The sequence below is a fragment of the Dama dama genome, chromosome 24, assembly GCF_033118175.1.
Source record: "Dama dama isolate Ldn47 chromosome 24, ASM3311817v1, whole genome shotgun sequence".
Lineage (NCBI taxonomy): Eukaryota > Metazoa > Chordata > Mammalia > Artiodactyla > Cervidae > Dama > Dama dama.
In genome coordinates this window covers 63,767,744-63,787,140 of record NC_083704.1, presented here as the reverse complement: position 1 = coordinate 63,787,140, position 19,397 = coordinate 63,767,744, and the positions used below count along the sequence as shown (strand labels likewise).

At 62.2% G+C, this 19,397-nt stretch overlaps 1 protein-coding gene across 6 annotated transcripts in view; it reads right to left on the bottom strand.

The window, feature by feature from the left end:
* The window catches only part of MGLL (monoglyceride lipase), a 240,957-nt gene that overhangs the window by 8,678 nt on the left and 212,882 nt on the right, over positions 1-19,397 (bottom strand). For 5 of the 6 annotated variants that reach the window (XM_061129035.1, XM_061129036.1, XM_061129034.1 and 2 more), the window contains 3 exons: positions 15,740-15,829; positions 7,289-7,504; positions 3,524-5,588 (listed from right to left, as the gene is read on the bottom strand). In XM_061129035.1, coding sequence (XP_060985018.1) covers positions 5,463-5,588; positions 7,289-7,504; positions 15,740-15,829 — 432 coding nt within the window. In that variant the 3' untranslated portion in view covers positions 3,524-5,462. Of the gene's footprint in view, positions 1-3,523; positions 5,589-7,288; positions 7,505-15,739; positions 15,830-19,397 lie in introns of those variants that run through there. The other variant, XM_061129033.1, reaches the window with a different exon arrangement.

The window sequence follows — 19,397 nt, the reverse complement described above, 5'->3', positions numbered from 1 at the left end:
CCCCCTGGGGGGGCCTCTGCCCGGCGCAAGGCCAGCTCTGGCCCCCACCAGCCTGCCCCACGGCGAGAATGGCATCAGACGTCACTTCAAGAGAGCAGCCGAGGCTGCAGAGTAGAGACAGACTGAGCCCACCTCCTCTCATGAGCATGCCAACCGTCGATGGAGAAGACCAGAGCCTCCCTGAGACGATCTACCGCTGACGACATGAAGAAGGAACCACGGCAAGACGGCGGAGCCCCCCACCCTGGGGGGAGGTGACGCTGCAGAGCGTCCCCCAGGAGTGAGCGCTCAGAGCCCACACTGCTCCCCGTGCGGGGATGTGACCCTGGGGGCCCCCAGAGCATCTGGCTGCGAAGGCGGTGAGGCAGAGACCCACAGGCTCCCGCTGACACAGCCGCACAAAACCTCACGCACGCCGAGCCGGGCAGGAGCCCGGGCCAGACCTACCTGCTGCCCTCGGAGCGGCTGGGGCCAGCCTAGACACACACTGGCCCTGTGAACATGGCCTCTGAGCTGAGATCCAAGCCCGTCAGACCCAGAGCTGGCAGACTCAGTCACACAGCCCCAGCCGTCAGCAGACAGGCCACCTTGAGACCCCCTGAGCCCCCCTGGTGGACACGGCCCTGCCCACCAGGTGGCCAGGACGCAGCGCCGTCCACCCATGGGGCTGGGCGGGCACTGGGCCTGCCCTCCAGGGAGGCTGCTAGGCCAGCCTCGCCCACCAGAGGGAGACACCCAGACAGAGAAACCAAAGTCTGAACTGGACAGCTGCATGTAAAAGAAATCAGAACGTTCTCTAACACCACACCCAGAAACACACAAACCCAGAGTGGATCCAAGACCCACAAGTGAGGCTGGGAACCACAGAACTACCAGAGGGAAGCTTAGGCAGAGCTCCTTCTGACGTGAACCACAGCAGTATCTTGGATCCATTTCCTAGAGAAATAAACAGGACTTACAAGCTTCTGCACAGAAAAGGAAACCGTAACAGGCAGACAGCCCACAGGATGGGAGGAAAGGCTTGCAAACAATATGACTGACACGGGATTAGTCTCCAAAATACACAAGCAGCTCCTATAGCTCAGTACTGAAACAACAAACAGTCCAATCAAAAAAACAGACAGGAGGTCTATATAGATATAGAAGGGGATATGTCTTCTTCCCCCAAAGAAGACATACAGACAGGCAAGAGGCACAGAAAAGCTGCTCAGCATCACTATTAGAGAAATGCAAATCAAAACTGCAGTGAGGTATCACTCGCACTCGTCAGGATGGCCATCATCAGAAAGTCTAGAAACTAAATGCTGGGGAGAGAGTGGAGGAAAGGGAACCCACCTCCACTGTTCATGGAAAGGTAAATTGGTGTAGCCACTACAGAGAGCAGTATGAAAGTTCCTTAAAAAACCAGAAGTAGAATTACCGTATGACTCAGCAGTCCCACTCCTGGGCATATATTTAGAGAAAACCATAATTTTAAATGTGCAACCCCATCTTCATAGCAGCACTACTGACAACAGCCAAGGCATCGAAAGAGGGGTCAGCAGGAGCGGATGAAGACCACAGAGAACACATGCGCTCTACAACGGAAAACTACTCAGCCAAAAAATCATGCCATTTGTAGCAACATGGATGGAGGTAGAGCTTGGCTAAATCACAAAGATACGTGTCACTGCTATGTGAAATCTTTAAAAAATGATACAAATGGACTTACAAAATACAGACTCACAGATTTAAAAAACATGGTTATCAACGGGGAATGAGGGGAGGGATAGATGCGGAGTTTGGGATTAACACATATACCTGACCACATACATAACAACCAACAAGGACCTGTGTGGTCCTGCTGGGACTGGTATGGCTCAGGACTCTAATAACCTAACAGCAAAGGAATCTGAAGAAGAAGGCGCCTGCAGATGTAACTCAGCCACTCAGCTGTACGCCTGAAACTAACACAAACTCAGCCAATCACGTGCTGTCGTCGCCTCAGTCTTGTCTGACTCTGCGACCCCACGGGCCGTAGCCCACCAGACTCCTCTGTCCAGGGGGTTCCCCAGGCAAGAATACTGGAGTGGGTAGCCACGCCCTCCTCCAGGGGTCTTCCCCTCGAACCTACCTCTCTCAGGTCTCCTGCATTGGCAGGTGGGTTCTTTACCACTAGCGCCACCCGGGAAGCCTAAACACTACCAGTTCAGTTCACTTGTTCAGTCGTGTCCGACTCTTTGTAACCCCAAGGACTACAGAGTCGGACACGACTGAGCAACTGAACTGATGAGCTTTTTGGCAAATGCTATGTTCCCATATAAATAAAAATCACAAAAAGGAAACCACAGTCTTGTACCCTGCAGACCCGGCCCACCCAGAGCAGACCAGACCCAACACCATGCCCGCTCCCCGGGACCAGCTGGGCCCCAGCCCTGCACGCTAGCAACCAGCATGAGCTTCGGGATCCCCCAGGCCCCCACCTGACCGTCAGGAGCCACCCCCCCACCAGTGGGACCCCACTCCAGGACCAGCTCCGCCTGCCTGTAGGGAGCACCACCACCCCAGGCCTGGCTTCCCCGCCAGTGGGTGGGCGAGGCCCAGAGTCCCCTGGGCCCGACTCTGACCCCAGTGAGCCGGCACCAGCTGGGGGCCCTAGGGTTCTGGAAGCGGCCACCGCGCGACCAGACCCCGCTCGCCAGCAGCATCCACACGGCAAGGCCGGGTCCCCCACCTGCCCGCCAGAGCCCCCGTCAGCACCTGGGGAGAGGGGACGCCCAGGACACTCCCCCCTCGCCCAGGTCAAGAAACTGAAAATGAATGGCAACACGGACAGGAGGAGCCGGCAGAGGAGCACGCCCCAGATGAGGAGCAGGACAGACCCCAGGAGCAGACCTGAGTGACGAAAGCCAGGCCGCCCCCCGCAGGAGTTCAGAGCGGTGACTGCGGGGTGACCCGGAACTGGGGGCAGAAAGACGCGCAGGGCGGTTGAGAATTTCAGGACAGCAGCAGCAGCGCGTTAAACCCGAGGGCCCTTGGAGGGGTGGCCTTGGGTGGGGGTGTGGGTGTCCGCCGTGAAGTGGGCCTGCACCCATGACCCCAGCACCGGGTTCCAGCCCAGACTGCGCCTCTCCCCGTCCCTTGGCAACACTGGCCCTGGACCCGGGGGCCAGACCGTTCTGATGAAGACCCAGTTCCCGCAGCTCGGTTCCAGAGGGCACAGGGCTCTGCGGGACCCCGGAAAGTGGGCCGTGGACACTCACCCAAGACAGGAGGCGGGAGGGGATGGGCCTCGGGCTGGAGCGAGACCGTCTGCGGAACACGCTTGGGAGCCGACGGGCTCGGGGGACGGGGCACAGGCGGGCATGCAGATTGCTGCCTCAGCCGCGGGGGAGCTGAGGTGGGCGGGGAAACCCCAGGTCGGGGAACCAGGGCACCTTCCTAACCTGTCAGAAGGCGGGGGCCCACAGAGCGTGGTCAGCCTGGAGGCCCCCCGTCTGCAGGGCATGCCAGAGTCGATCAGACAGACAGACAGACGACAGCGTCAGAAACTGTGGTTTATTAGCGTTAGCTGTGGTGCACGTTGGTGCACTAACTTTGCCAGATACATGGGGCCCCGCTGACAGCGGACATGTAGGGAGGTGGCTGAGCCGTGGGGGTGACAGCAAACCAGGAAACCACGTGAAGTCACTGTGGTCCTAAGGGCGGGTGTTAGCAGTCGGTGAGGGGGGGACAAGGGCCTGCGGGGGGGATTCGAGCACCAGGGCCGAGGGGACGCGGGGGTCAGCACAGGCTGACGGGTCCACACAGGCTCGGCCGCGGGTCCGAGCAGCGCGTCCACCCGCCCCTCCCTGGCCTCAGTGGTCCTCCCGCCCAGGGCCAGGCCCCTGCGGCCTTGCCACCTGTGTACACCCGGTTTCCCTGCACTGCTGAGGGACGGGAGGGCACGGCCCAGGCTCCGGGTTCAGCACGGTGGGCGACCCCAACGCAGGACTCGCTGGGCGCTGCCAGGACGGGGCCCAGACATGGCTGCCCACACCCTGACCGTGGAGGGGGAGCCCAGCCCACCCCAGTGAGGAAAACAGTCCCAGATCCGAGGAACGTCTTTCAAATACAGGTGATTCTTTGACCAGATCGCTGAAGGAGGCTGAATGTGCATCTCTGAAAGCTTTCAGAGAAAATAAGTCAACGCGGCGAAAGACTCCGAGTCAGACCACATGCCCGCCCGGCATTCGGCTTGGGAAGTGCCCGCCGTGGTACCATGCTTCCGCACGAGGCATGGCGGTGGCCGGGTGTGGGCTGATGCCTGGCGTCTCTGCGGCTCCTCGGCCCAGGAGGACAGCGGGCGGAGCCCTCCGGGCATTTTCTAAGTGTTTTTCGTCCTCCAGAGGAAAACAGGGTAATGAAGCCGCTCTCCATGGGGACCCGGCCGGTCCCCTCTCCACGAACCCACGCAGCTACTTTGCTGGGGGGCATGCTCTGGCTCAGCGTGCGGTGGGGGGCCCTGGAATGGAGGCGTTGGGCCGCCCCAGAAGAACGGGGTGCAGCGGGCAGCAGCTCCCGCCGCTGGAGCTAATCCCACCCGCCCCATGTCCGGGGGCCGCGCCTTCCCTTCCCGAGGCTCAGCGCCCCTACCACGCTCACACGGACAGCAAAAGCACCCCCTGGGCGGCGAGGTCCCCGATTACCAGCCAGAGCAGGGAGGGCCGAGGGCGGGGGGTGGGGGGCGGGCGGGGCACCAGTAAACGGCTGCTGTGGGGGGGCCCGGCCGCCCTTCTGCTGGGGCCTTGGGCGGGGCACCGCCTGGGATCGGCTTCGGCCACCGGAAGTAGCTCCGCGGCGTCACGCGGTCAAGACCCCTGCTTCCCGCCCACAGCCTCCGCGTCTGAACAGACGTCCAGCACAGCGGCCCTCGGAGCGGAGCGGCGGGTGAGCAGTCAGGGAGCAGCGGCCGCCCCACGCGCCCGGGAGGGGCGGGGCTGGGGGTCCCCTTCCCACGCCCAGGCCCCCGCCCCTGGGGCTCACAGAGCTGACGCAGGTCAGGGTGGGCCCGCGGGCACGCCAGTCAGCCCTGGGCAGTGGACGCCACCCCGCGTCCCACGGGGCACAGGCAGGGCGGTGGGAGGGCGCCCTCCAGTTATTGCTGGGGTGGAGGGGGTGGTCCTGGGATCCTGCAGGGCGGGAGAGGCGGGGCAGGGCTCCCTGTGGCCTCAGGCCTTCCAGCACGTTCTCTGGAAAGTGCCCGTGACCTCCAGTTTTTGCATAAAGTGTCCACCGTTTAAGGCAGATCCAGCGGTGGACAGCCTGACTGATGACAAGACTGTCTGAGTCAGTTGTGCTAGGGATTCCTCCAGTCTGTGGGGTGTGTGTGTGTGTGTGTGTGTGTGTGTGTGAGAGAGCATGTGTTAGCCACGTCTGAGAAGCCAGCCCCTGCCCTTCCTCTGCCCGCTTCCCGACGTGGGCCCCAAAGCCAGCCAGGGGGCTCAGGGTGGGCACCCCATTCCTGCCACCACTGTCCTTTGCGAGACCCACGTGTTTATCTCCCGGAAGACGGAGCTGGTCACCTCGGGAAGCTCTTTGTGGAGGATGTGGTAGGCACCTTCGTAAATCTGCAACCGGGAGAGACGGGCAGTCAGGACCACAGCAGGTGACGAGGCCTCTAGAGAGGACCCCTGCTCTGCGCCCAGGCCTGGTCAGCGGGCAGTCTGCAGATGGACGCCCCTCCGTGATCACAGGCCCTTTCCTTAAACACCGTACTGCCCCCCGCCACCCCACCCTGTCTGCGCTCCCCTCCCCGCGGGACCCCAGCCTTCCGACCGCATTCCGCCTGCCCATGTGGTGGTCCTGGCAGCACACAGCCCCCCTGAGCTGCAGGCTGGTGTAGCCACGGGGTAGGGGGGCTCTGGCCTCCTCCCTCCACAGCCCCCCGGATCCCTGTCCAGGCCCCAGGCTGTGGGAACGACCCGAGGGTGGATGGCTCAGAATCTACATCTCCAGCCCGACCTCCCTCCAGACTCTCCATGTGTGTAACCACCTGCCTCCGTGCCATTCCCGGCAATTTCTAACAGGCATCTTTAGATTTCTTTTGTTGACTGCAGTAAAATCATGTGACAGAAAACTGACCTCCTCAACCACCGCTGCGTGTACGGTTGGGGGTGCTCGGCGTCTTAGGAGGCTCTGCAGCGCGCTAGTTCTGACAGCTGGAACCCTGGCCCGGCTACACGCCCGCTCCATGCCCTGCTTCCTGCCCCCTGGCAACAACACGCTACTTTCTTTTTTCTGGCCAAGCTGCATGGCTTACGAGACCTTAGTTCTGCAACAGGGCCCTGGCAGAGAGCGCCCAACCCTGGGGCCGCAGCGAGGTCCCTCCGCTTGCTACTGCGATGACTGTGGCCAGCCCTGCTCGTTCCCTGGGGGGCGGTCGCACACGCCTTGTGCTCTTGTGAGCCACTCGTTTCACTGAGCACAGCCCTCCTCAAGGCGCGTCCACACACGTGGCAGCAGGAAGTTATCAGAGCCCCCCGCCCCCGCTTTCCGAGGCTGAGTAACGTTCCGCCGTCGGGATGGGACCCCACTGGGCGCATCGGTCAGCCCTCTGGACACCGGGCCCGCGTCAGTCTCAGGGCCGCCGTGAACACGGGGGTGCAGACCTCTCTGAGCCCCTGCTTTCAGTCCTCTGTCCCAGTTTCAGGCACGTCAGAATGGCACTCGCGGTCCCCAGGGCTGCCTCCCCCAGGTACCATCTCCTTCCAGACCACCCCCTGTCCCAAGGTCATCTGAGTCCCCCTCTGCCCACGGGCTGGCCAGGGCTGACCCTCGGAGCGGAGCTGGGGAGGGGACGGGTGGGCAGAGGACTCGGGGCGGAGCCGAGCTGCAACCGCGGCAGGCGCAGCACCACGGGGACCGCCTGTGTACCTGTGACTGAGCAGGCGGCCCCAGACCAGGCGTCCACGCGGCCGTGCCCACAGGGAGGCCGTCAGGGGTGGGAGCCACGCACGCACGTGTCCTGAGGCTTGTCTGCCCCGCCGACTGCCCAGAGCCACCTTCAGGCTCGGCCGCCACTCGGTGTGGACACGGCCCGTGGGTCCGCTCTCCCCCCATCCCTCCAGCCTGCCAGCTTCCTGGTCTCACGGGGAGACACTCGGGGGGCTTCCCCAGTGGAGACGACACCTTCCCGTCCTGCTGTGCCCGACACGCAGACGCTCCCCGGGGAGTGAACGACCAGCTGATGCCTCACCGGCGCCCGGTACGCGCCTCCCAAGAGCCGGGCCCCTGCCCTCCTTGGCCCGGGGCGGCGGCAGCTGCTCACCTTGAGCGTCTTGTCCTGGCTCTTGGCCGACTCCATGAGCAGGTAGGCGCCCCTGCTGTCGCAGAGGCGGTCGGCGGAGCCCTGCAGCAGCAGGAAAGGCAGCGTCAGCTTGGGCAGTGCCCGCTCCACCCGCGACACCGCGTTGAGCAGCTGGACGCCAAAGCAGACTTTGAGCCCTGCCCGGCAGACCAGGGGGTCCGCGTTGTAGATGTCCACCTGCGGGGAGAGAGGCGTCTGTCAGACCCCAGGGAGCCACCCCCCACCCCCTGCACGGCCCTGAGTGCCTCAGCTTCCTGCCAGCTGGCCCTGCGCCCTCCCGTCCACGCCCGGGGCCCCCAGAAGGGCTCAGCCTCAGTCTGCGCCCCTTCCCGTAAGCACGTCATAGGCTGGCGTTGATGATTTCACGTGGCAATACCATGGTTGGCGCGGGTCTGCGTCTGAGTCTGTCTTCCCTGACACAGGGTCGCCGGAGCGAACGGACCTGCTGAGTCACTGGGGGTTGGTCAGTGCAGGGACGGGGTCCCGGGGAGGGATTGGGCTTCATGCAGTGGCCGCCTGGCATCCTGAGAGGCCCGTCCACTGCCCTGTGACCCAAGGCCACAGCCACCCCTCTGCCGGACACACCAGGCAGCTGGGTCCACCCTCCTGAGCCATCCGCATTCCAGGACCCCCTCTGACACTGGCTCTGCCTGCAGCTCGGGATCTGAGCCAGCCCTGGGGGGCGTCCCGGCCTGCCCCGCCCTTGTCTCTCCGCTCACCTCTGAGGGGACAGCAAGGGGCCTGCTTACTGGAGCAGAGACGGGCAGGTGCCCACAGGACTTCCTTGGGCGCCCCCAGCTGCCTGGGCTGCTTGGCGTGGTCACACGGCCGTGTCTGGTCAACAGGAAGCGAGATGTGTCCAGCACCCAGGGCGGGAGCCCACCAGACCGCATCCTGCCTGAGCTGCTTGGCGCCTGCCCACCGACCAGCCTGCCAAGCCCCTCAGGGACGCACCTCTGGGTTAATTGCTCTGACAGCCTAAGTGGCTTCCTGCTCCAGGCCCCTTTCCCATGCCTGGGGCACGGAGGCTCTGTGTACATGCTGATGGGCCCTGTGTACAGGCCGACCCATCCTGTGTACACGCCGACCCAGCCCTGTGTACAGGCCAACCCATCCTGTGTACACACCGACCAGCCCTGTGTACACGCCAACCCATCATGTGTACACGCCGACTGGCCCTGTGTACACACTGACGGGTTGAGACCTGGGTGTCAGGGGAGGGCAGGTCCTGAGGCCAGCCACCACCAGGCAGGCGGAGGGGGCGGCCAGGAGGGCAGGGCAGACCCCCCACCCCCACACAGGGCAACAGGCTCAGAGGACCAACCCCCACCTCAGGTAACCAGCCCGCCCAATCCTAGCAGCCTCTGCTTTCTAAGGTCTTAAGACCTAAACCCACCAAAGGTTTGGTGCCCTGCATCCCAGGCATGAGGCGGACGGCGACCTCCCCACCAAGGCCAGGCCCGCAGCACCTCAGCAGCTGGCATCCACCCAAAACCCCAGAGAGGCCTTCATGGGGGACCGCGTTTCCGTGACCCTCTTCCAGTGATCATCAGAGTGGTCAGGCCTCGAGGGGGGCTACGAAGCAGCAACACGGGGGTCTCTGAGGGGTCAGCCCGACCCGCGCACACAGGCGTCCTGGCTGCCGTAACCCTGTGGTCCTGCAGGTGGGGATGTGGGCAGAGGCACGTGGACCCTGCCTGACCTCTCAGAAAGTGAAGGTCGCTCAGTCGTGTCCCACTCTTTGCAACCCCATGGACCATACAGTCCATGGGAATTCTCCAGGTCAGAATACTGGAGTGGGCAGCCTAGCCCTTCTCTAGCGGATCTTCCCGACCCAGGAATGGAACCAGGATCTCCTGTGTTACAGGCAGATTCTTTACCAGCTGAGCTGTCGGGGAAGCCCCGAGGCCCTGGCTGTTCTGCAGCCGCTGACCTCAGGGACTGGCCTCTCTGGGACTCAGAGATGTTCTTGCCAGAGTTGCGGGGGGCAGAGGGCAGGGAGCAGGGAACATGGGGGCAGGAGGGGTGGTGAGCAGACCTCTACGCAGGGCACCGGCTGAGCCAGGCCCCCGTGGCCGCCCCTGCACAGAGGTCCATGCCAAGACAGGCTCCCACGGCTCGAGGCTTATTTGCAAGGCACTGGTAGATCCCCAGCTGCTGGGAACAGACAAGTCTTCTGTGGGGATAAGCTGTGCATGGGGGTGAGTCACAGAGCAGGACCGGCCCACGGGGAAGTGACAGCCAGGTCCAGAGGGGCGGTGGCGGAGGCCGGGCCTGTCTGCAGCCCTGGTTACGATAAGTACACCACCTCAGGGCGGCCAAGCCTCCCAGGACGTGGGCGGGCGGCCCCGTGGCTGCGTGGGCAGGAGTCACGAAGACCACGTGAGCGGGGGCCCGACCCTCAACGCAGGCACACAGAAACGTCAGGTGGGGTGGCCATCTGGAGCAGAGCCGCCGGCAGACGTGGGCGGGAGCAGGGCCGGCCCCTCCTCAGCCCCCCGGGTGCCTGGAACTCGCCATACGGCTGGCCAGCGTGCATGTGAACCAGCCAGGAGGCGCTTGGAGGGCATCCTGGTGCAGCGACAGAGAACACAGACTGGGTTCTGGAAGGCAGACCGCCTCGGTGCAGGACTGGGGGTGCTCCTGGCGGAAGACCAGGGCGGGGCTGGGGGGCTCCTGCCGTCAGCAGTCGGAGGTCTGTGGGCCCGGGAGCTCCCCACGGCCCCTCCTGCTCGCCTCCCCCACCGGCAGCCTTGGCCAGAGAACTATGTAGAACATCCACGGCTTTTCCGAGTGGGAGGGACTCACAGCATTCTGAGGAACCCATGGTCGAGGGTGGAATGCTCAGTGTGTTGGTGGGGCTCGAGATGTGAGGGCAAACACAAAAAGGCTTCTCTGTTTCCAGGATTTTGGTGCCAGGAGCTTGGAGGGGAGCATGGTTTAGTTGCCCAGTCGTGTCTGACTCTGCGACCCCATGGACTGTAGCCCGCCAGGCTCCTCTGTCCGTGGGATTTCCCAGGCAGGAGTAGAGGGGTTGGGTTGCCATCTCCTTCTCCTCCAGGGAGCTTCCAGACCCAGGGATCGAACCTGCGTCTGCTGTACCGGCAGCTGGATTCTTCACCACGAAGCCGGACGTAGGTTCAGGATGCAGAACACATGTGAATCCATGGCTGATTCATGTCAATGTATGGCAAAAACCACTACAATATTGTAATTAGCCTCCAATTAATAAAAATAATTGGGAAAAAAACATAGGTTCAAATCCTTATGGAACAGCTGCGAGTCGAGTCCCTGGGGAAGGGACTTGCCCTCTCTGGGCCCAAGTTTCACGAGACGGACGTTCTGGAGCTGTGGCAAGATGCAGGGTGAGAAGACCCCACGCAGCAGGCTGCTGAGACCACGCTGGGGGTGTGTGTGCGTCTGCGGGTCCCAGGCTGTCAAGTTGGGGCGTCACGCCGCCCGCCCTGGCTGCCGCAGCGAACCCCAAAGATGAACCCGCCAGGGAGCCCGCGTCTGCGCCAGCCTGCAGCCGCTCCCCACGTCCCGCTTCAGCAAACCCGAGCGGCTGGCAGTGCTGGTCCTTGGGCCTCACGGCTGCCGGGCTCCAGGGGAGACGTCCCCGTGGAAGGCGAGCCTTAGGAGCCGACTCTGGGTCCGTGAGCTGTCCGCTTCCCCTGTTTCCCCTTGCCCGCCCCTCGGCGCTGCTATTTTTAAAGCTCGGCAGAATGTGGAAAGGGCAGCTCCCAGCGCCCGCCAGCAGGGGCTAATCCTCTCTGCTTCCTGCTTAATCCAGCCGGAGCCCAGGCCCTGAGTCTGCCCGGCGGGGAAACTGAGCGGTGTTTCTGGGGAGTCCCCCTGTGGACACGTGACGCTGTGTGACCGTGGACGGGGACGCGGTGATGGGCCGCAAAGGGAAGCCTGCCCGTAAGGCATTCACCCAGACACTTCCATTTGGTGTAGGGCCTTCAGGGACATGTTTGTGATTTCACAAAGGAGACAGAAGCTCTGAAATCTCCTTTCAAACCAAGAGTATTTGGAATCATCTCGTGATCTTTATCTCCTCCTTCTTTGACTGCGTACTTGCAGGTGGTGAGATAACTGGATATTTCCACTCTAAGCTCTCAAAGGGACGCGGTCCCCCCGCCTCCCCGAGCCCACGCCATCTCAGCACAGCTGCTGCAGTTGCTGCTCTTCACTCACTCAGTCGTGTCCGACTCTTTGCGACCCCAAGGACCGCAGCACACCAGGCCTCCCTGTCCACGACCAACTCTCAGAGCTTGCTCAAACTCATGTCCATTGAATCGATGATGCCATCCAAACATCTCATCCTTTTTCGTCCCTTTCTCCTCCTGCCCTCAATTGTTCCCAGCATCAGGGTCTTTTCAAATGAATCAGCTCTTCACATCAGGTGGCCAAAGTATTAGAGTTTCAGCTTCAGCATCAGTCCGTCCAATGAATACTCAGGGCTGATCTCCTTTAGGATGGACTGGTTGGATCTCCTTGCAGTCCAAGGGACTCTCAAGAGTCTTCTCTAACACCACAGTTCAATTCTTCTGTGCTCAGCTTTCTTTTCAGTCCAACTCTCACATCCATACATGACCACTGGAAAAACCATAGCTTTGACTAGATGGACCTTGGTTGGTAAAGCAATGTCTCTGCTTTTTAATATGCTGTCTAGGTTGGTCATAGCTTTTCTTTCAAGGTGCAAGTGTCTTTCAATTTCATGGCTGCGGTCACCGTCCACAGTGATTTTGGAGCCCAAGAAAATAAAGTCTGTCACTGTTTCCATTGTTTCCGCATCTATTTGCCATGAAGTGATGGAACCAGATGCCATGATCTTCGTTTTTTGAATGTTGAGTTTTAAGCCAGATTTTTCACTTTCCTCTTTCACTTTCATCAAGAGGCTCTTTAATTCCTCTTCGCTTTCTGCCAAAAGGGTGGTGTCACCTGCATATTTGAGGTTATTGGTATTTCTCCCAGTAATTCCAGCTTGTGCTTCATCCAGCCCAGCATTTCACATGATGTACTCTGCATAGAAGTTAAATAATCAGGGTGACACTATCTAGCCTTATGCACTCCTTTATCAATTTTCAACCAGTCTGCTGTCCCATGTCCAGTTCTAACTGTTGCTTCTTGACCTGCAACAGGTTTCTTGGGAAGCAGGTAAGGTGGTCTGCTATTCCCCTCTCTTGAAGGATTATCCACAGTTAATTGTGATAGACACAGTCCAAGGCTTTAGTATAGTCAATGAAGCAAAAGTGGGTGTTTTTCTGGAATTCCCTCTGTGCGTACCAGAACCCAGGAGGAAGGAGCAGTGACCCCAGAAGACAGGGAGCCAGACTTGCCTGTGGGGCTCTCTGGCAGAGGCCTGCCGCGGGGTCAGGGTCACTGCAGCAGTAGTCCTGGAGGAGCGGTGTGTTAGCAGAAGTCCTCCTGGAGGAGATCAGGGCCTGTGGACTCCAGGGCTGGGCCGCCTTGGGCCAAATGACAGGGTAGGAGCACAGCCCCACCTGTCAGCGGACAGCTGGATTAAAGACTTATTGAGCAAGGGCCCACCCATCAGAGCAAGAGCCAGAATCCCCCACAGCCAGTCCCTCCCATGGGGAAGCCTGCACAAGCCTCATCCTTCTCCATCAGGGCAGACAACGAAAACCACAGTCAAAGAAAACTAACCAAACTGATCACGCGGACCACAGCCTTGTCTAACTCAATGAAACTATGAGCCATGCCGTGTAGGGCACCCAAGACGGACGGGTCATGGTGGAGAGTTCTGACAAAACGTCCACCGGAGAAGGGAATGGCAAGCCACTTCAGCGTTCTTGCCTTGAGAAGGCCATGAACGGCATGAAAAGGCTGCTGCAGAAATCCGAGGTTTTACCGGAAACTGCACATTTGAAACCGAGTCATCCTTTGGCTGCGGCAGTTGGAGGCTCTGCCCACAGGCCTCACCTCGCAGGGATCCTGCACACGGAGCCATGGTCCCCAGGACCCCCGCCCGCCGCGCGGGCTGCGTGGACCAGGAAGTACCCGTCAGGAGCCCCACGCTCGTCAATCCCAGCTGGAAGGACGCCAAGCACGGGCTTTGGAATCTGCCCCGACTGGCTTGCAACCCTGGACAGGTTATTTACCCTCCGAGCCCCAGTTTCCTCATCTGTGAAATGGGGTTCATGTTGACCCCGCTCCTGCCAGGACTGGCTCTAATGCTGTGGTTCTCACCACACAGGTCTGCCTCTTGGAATGAACATCTTTCTTTTACTCAAATTTTCTCAACCCTGATGGGTGAAATGTGGCTCCAAGATGGGGGTTTGGGAGGTACTGCTTTTAAAATTAAATTCTAATTCAAACAGGGTGTGGACGACTGGGCGGACTGCCTCCCTCTCGAGTCCCACACAAGCCAGACTCAGCAACAAGTGGTTCTCGAGGCCGGGGAGCTGGAGCCGTGGCTTGAACATCCCTGCCTACACGTCTGGGGTGACTCCCATCCAGCTGAGTGGCTCAGAGGGCCAGGAGGCCAAATTCTGTCATGATGCCAGACCCCAGTGCTGTCCGGCAGCCAGGACTCCCCGGCTCAAAGTCCTGACAAAAGATGGGAAACCGAGTCAGGAGATGATCCGGCGTTACACTCCCGGTGTCCAGGGCGCCGCCTGTTTACGGGCCGTGAGCCTGCGGGGTCCCACCCCCGCAGAGAGAGCTCTCAGGCAGGCAACCCCAGGCAGGCCCCAGCACCTAGGGAGCCTCTGTCTGCCCTTGTGACACAGGCCGCTGTGTGGGTGAGGACGAGGGCCCATCCTCGCAGGCTGGGGACGATGTGCTGGCCCTTCACCGGAGGGGCGGGGGCATGGTGCCCTGACCAGCACCGTCACGGACTACCCTGGCCTCCACAGGAACCCGTGGACCCGGGCGCCAGCCTGCCTCGTGGACCCGGGCGCCGGCCTGACCCGTGGACCCGGGCGCCGGCCTGACCCGTGGACCCGGGCGCCGGCCTGCCTGTGGACCCGGGCGCCGGCCTGGCCCGTGGACCCGGGCGCCGGCCTGCCTGTGGACCCGGGCGCCGGCCTGGCCCGTGGACCCGGGCGCCGGCCTGACCCGTGGACCCGGGCGCCGGCCTGGCCCGTGGACCCGGGCGCCGGCCTGCCCGTGGACCCGGGCGCCGGCCTGACCCGTGGACCCGGGCGCCGGCCTGGCCCGTGGACCCGGGCGCCGGCCTGGCCCGTGGACCTGGGCGCCGGCCTGGCCGGAACCCCCTGGTGCGCCCTCCAGCCTGGCCGCACGCCCCTCCCGCCCCACAGCGAGCTGTCCTCCTCCGCTCTCAGGCCACAAGCTTGGGCAGGGTGACGCCGCCCCCTATCCGGGACAAATAATCGACTGTCCAAGGGTAAGAACCAGCCCTGGGACGCGGCACAACTTCTGAAAGAGTGACATAGCCCAAGGACACAACAGAAAACGATCAGAATCGAATGGGAGCGAGATGGCAGACGAGCCTCGACCTCAGTCCTCAGCAGACAAGGGGGACGACACATCCAGAGGCGCCGTGACACTTCCGGGGCAACAGCCGGGGGCGCGACATCCCCGCCCCTTCCCCAACAGCGGGATGAGCCTCCCGCTCATTAGCACATGGAACGACCCAGCCTGTAAATCTAACCACGCCTCGTTTCCAGGCCACACTCGCCCTCTGCGAGGCCCACACGCTGTCTGTGCTTCTGTCTGAATCTGAATAGACCCACGTCTCACCCATCACTGTCTCTCCCTGAATTCTTTCTGCGATGAGACATCAAGAACCTGAGCTTCATGAGGTCCTGAAACCAGGCACCGTGGGTTTTGGCTGGGTTTGAGTCCCAGCCACGTGGGTTCGAGCCCATCTGAAGGACGCGGTTTCAGGGCCGCTGTTGGAGGGACATGCTGCCTCTCCACTGGCTGCTCACGTAAAGCTGCTGGAAGCCAGCTTCGCCTCCACTCGGGGAAAGTCTGGGTGGGAATAATGCCAAACCAGGGGACACACAAGGTGGGGGCAGAGAGAGACGGTGGCGACTAAGACGCCGAGCCCCTGGATCCAGCTATGGCTGAAGCCGTCCGTTACATTCACCAACAAAGCCCTCTGACTGCTGAAGTCATTCTGAACTGGTTGCAGTCACTCACGAGCCAGTGACACCCGGCTGGCTCACACACGCAGCTCCCCCCAGTCAGGTGCTCCCACACGTGGGCACAGCTCGGAGAACCACCGCCCGCCCCTCCCACCAGACCCCGAAGCCAGACGGCGCCTCACGCCCCTCCACGTCCCCGCCACCGGGCAGAGACTCGGCGGAACGGCGGCAGACAGCCGCGGCGAGGCCAACGCGCGGCTCCCCCAGGCCTGGGCCGTGGCCGGCTCCCCCCACCAGCCCCAGCCGACCCCAGTTCCTCAGAAAGACTCACCTCCGTCTTATTCCTCGAGAGCACGCTGGAGTCGATCCGGCCCAGGGACATGTTCGGCAGGACGAGGTTGAGAACTTTAGCAGCAAAGACCTGGACACGAGGCGAGGCTATAGTTAGTGCCGTGGGACCCTCGCCCGGCCACCCCGCGGGCTGCCTACGGTCCACTAAGGAGAAGGACACCCCGACGGGGCCTCAGCCGGGCCTGATCCCGGGCCGGACACCCAAGGGCCCCTGCTCGTCCCGCCCAGATGGCCTCCCGGGTCTGGCTTCGGTCTGGGTGGAGGCGGCTGGGCGGGGACAGCAGGGGCCGTCTGCTTCCTTGCTGCTCCCGATGTGTGCGGCCACCTCCCCGGACCACACCGGGCGGTGATCTCGAATTCCCTGTGGGAGCAGAAGCATCCAGGCACCCGAGCTGAGGCAGGACACACCCTGATCAGAAGGCACAGCTGATTGTCTCGGGGCAGGAACCACCACCAGGCCGAGCAGACGCGGGGCGGGGAGGGGCTGCATACGGCCGGCCTGTCCCTCAGCTGCCCACGGGGTCGCCAAGGCGCCTCCACACAGTAGGCGCTTAACACAGGCTGCCCCAACATGATCCAGACTGAGGCCCAGGCCGCCCCCGCGCCCACCCCCCAGAGCTGCTGCTTATCCAAGAGACGTGTCAACCGGCTCGCACGCGTCTGCTGGGGGGGCGGGGGCCGTTTCCGTTTCCGTTTCTGCAGACGCCCAGGGAGAGAGACACTAATTCCAAGGCGAATTGTGAATCGCTGAGATCAGACTCATGCTCGGAAAGCGGGGGGCAGCGAGTCCCAGGTCTGTGCGGCCGTCACAGGGCCGACGGGGGTGCCCCTTGGGACCCAGTGAGAGCGGGGTGTCGGCACGGTCCCGGGGGCTCTCCGTCTTCTGATCTCGACACAAACGCCCTGAGGGGAGGGCTGACCCTCATTTAAGAGATGACACAGGCTCAGCGCCACCGCCCACGGCCGGCTGGACCGGGTGGACAGAGGCCTGGGTGCGGCCGCCCCCGGTTCCCGGTGACCGAGAGGCCTGAGCTCACCTGCTGTCCCCCCAGCACTGCTCCCTGAAAGCTCTCATTCCTTGGCCATCAGGAGCCTCACGACCTTGCGCACAGCTGGGCCCCAGATGGCCGGGGACCCACGGGGTGACCTCTGACCTCACGGCACCCCAGGCTCAGGCCCAGGCCTCATGCATGTGGACCAGCAGCCTCCACGTGCCGGGCGTTCGCCCAAACGGCCCCGAACACCCACAATCTAGCCTGGAGCCCCACGTCAGGCCTCCAGCCACCCGCACCCATCGAAGCGTCATGGGCTGAACAGGACCCGCAGAGCAGGGTCAGGGGTCAAGCTGGGGCTGGGTCGGCCCCAGGGATGAGTACAAGCCGTGGAGGGCTCGAATTCCAGGAGAGAAGGGACTGGCTGCTTCTGAGCAGACGGTACGGCCTGTGGGTTCCTGGATTCAGGGCTCCTCTGCGGGCCTGACCCCAGGAGCTGAGATCTGTGCTTCCAAAGGCCAGAGTGTGTGAATGAGGCAGAAACACGGAGGTAAAGTGCCCCGGGTGCAGAGAGAGGGGGCCGCCCCACGGGGGGTGGGCTTTCGGGGCGCGCCCCCCCCAGCAGTGGCCCGAGGGCATCATGCAGGAAACGTAACGTGAGGCCCAGTCTGCTGAGCCGCTCCGAGCCTTCCTGCTCTTCCTGACGACCCGCCACAGCCCCCAGGACGCGGGGGCTGCGGGCCGACTCTGCACGTGCCCCCGTCACACCTGGGCCCCCGGGAGCCGCGTGCGATGGGACCAGGCCAGCTGCCCACCCCCCCGGCACGTCTCACTGCCTCGTCCAGCACGGGCTTTTCAGTTCGGCTGCCCCTTCACTCTCACTCCCGGGACACCCGGCCGAGTCCTAGCGAGGACTGCCGCCTGGAGCTCCCGGTCTCCCCAGGAGCCCCGAGGTCTCCCCCCAAGCCCTGTTCCTCCCACCTGGCTACTGCACCCGGCTGCTCCCCCCATCGGGCCCCTCCCTTCCTGACAGTCAGCAGCACGGCTCCACGTGGGGCCGTGTCCCCGACCCCCACGGGCAGGACAGGGACAGGGCCGCACCTGGCCCGCACGCTGCCCTTTCCAGGAGCCCAGGTTGAGAGAGGCGGGCGCCACCCAGACTGAGCTCTTCTAAACCAGCGGAGTGTGTTCCGGCCGCGCTTCTAACAAGGCTCAGTTGGGCAGAGACGAATCTCTGATGGCAGTAAGGTCACAGCTTAAAAAAAAAACACCTAGGTGCCTCTTGGCCTGCTCCCCACAAAACCAGAGAAGGGGAAACGCCGTCTCAGGGGGGAGAAGCTCGGAACTGCCGCCCAGCACACGCTTTTTAAGGGTTGGCTTCTTTCTTTAGCCTTTTCATTAGGAAGAGAGAGAGAGTGGCTGACTTGTGACCAAGGAAGCTGGGGTTGAGGAGGGGCCCCGAGGTCCAAGGCGAGGAGGGAGGCGGGGGGCTGGAGAGAGCCCGCAGACCCCAGGCGGGGAGGATCAGTTTGTCCAGGTCACTGCTGATTGCTGCTGTCCTCTGCCCCAGCACCGTCCACCGAGAGAGCCCGCGGCCACCGGGAGGAGGGGTGGGGCAGCAGCTCACCCACAGAGAAGCTGGCATCCGGGATACAATGGCTCTTACTGTCAACTGCAGCACTTCTTCCAAACTTTTTGGAGGCTCCTGCGGGCGCGTGGAGAGAGCCCCGGATCCCGCTCAGGACGGGGTGACCTGGCCACGGCCCCGGGAGGAGACCCCCACCCTCATCGTGAGGCCAGCGGGCTAAAGCAGGTCCATGCAGCTGCAGAGCCCCCCTCAGGGCACCTCAGCGCTCACGGCCCAAGGACAGCCTGGGAGCTGAGACCCCAGCCCTGGAGGAGGAGGCGCTGGAGACTCGAAGCTGGGCAGGCTTGCATCTGACCTCTGGTTCGGAACCCAGAGAGCCTGTGGTCCTCAGTTTCTGTTTGGAAGGAAAGTTATGACCAACCTAGACAGCATATTAGAAGCCAGGCACATCACTTTGCCGACAAAGGTCCGTCTAGGCAAAACTATGGCTTTTCCAGTCATGTATGGATGTGAGAGTTGGACCATAAAGAAAGCTGAGCACCAAAGAATTGATGCTTTTGAACTGTGGTGTTGGAGAAGACTCCTGAGAGTCTCTTGGACTGCAAGGAGATTGAACCAGTCCATCCTAAAGGAAATCAGTCCTGAATATTCACTGGAAGGACTGATGCTGAAGCTGAAACTCCAGTACTTTGGGCACCTGATGCGAAGAGCTGACTCACTGGGAAAGATCCTGGTGCTGGGAAAGATTGAAGGCGGGAGGAGAAGGGGACAACAGAGGATGAGATGGCTGGATGGCATCACTGACTCAATGGACATGAGTTTGAGCAAGCTCTGGGAGTTGGTGATGGACAGGGAAGCCTGGCGTGCTGCAGTCCTTGGGGTCGCAGAGTCGGACACGACTGAGCGACTCAATAACAACAAAAAAGTGCGGACAACAAAGTGAAGCTTGAAGGGCTGCCGGGAGGCGTCCTGACACCCGAATCCTCCAGGGAGCACCCTAATGACCCCCAAAGGGGCCCCCCATGCGACTGGGGGGACGAGCAAACCCCGTGTCACTG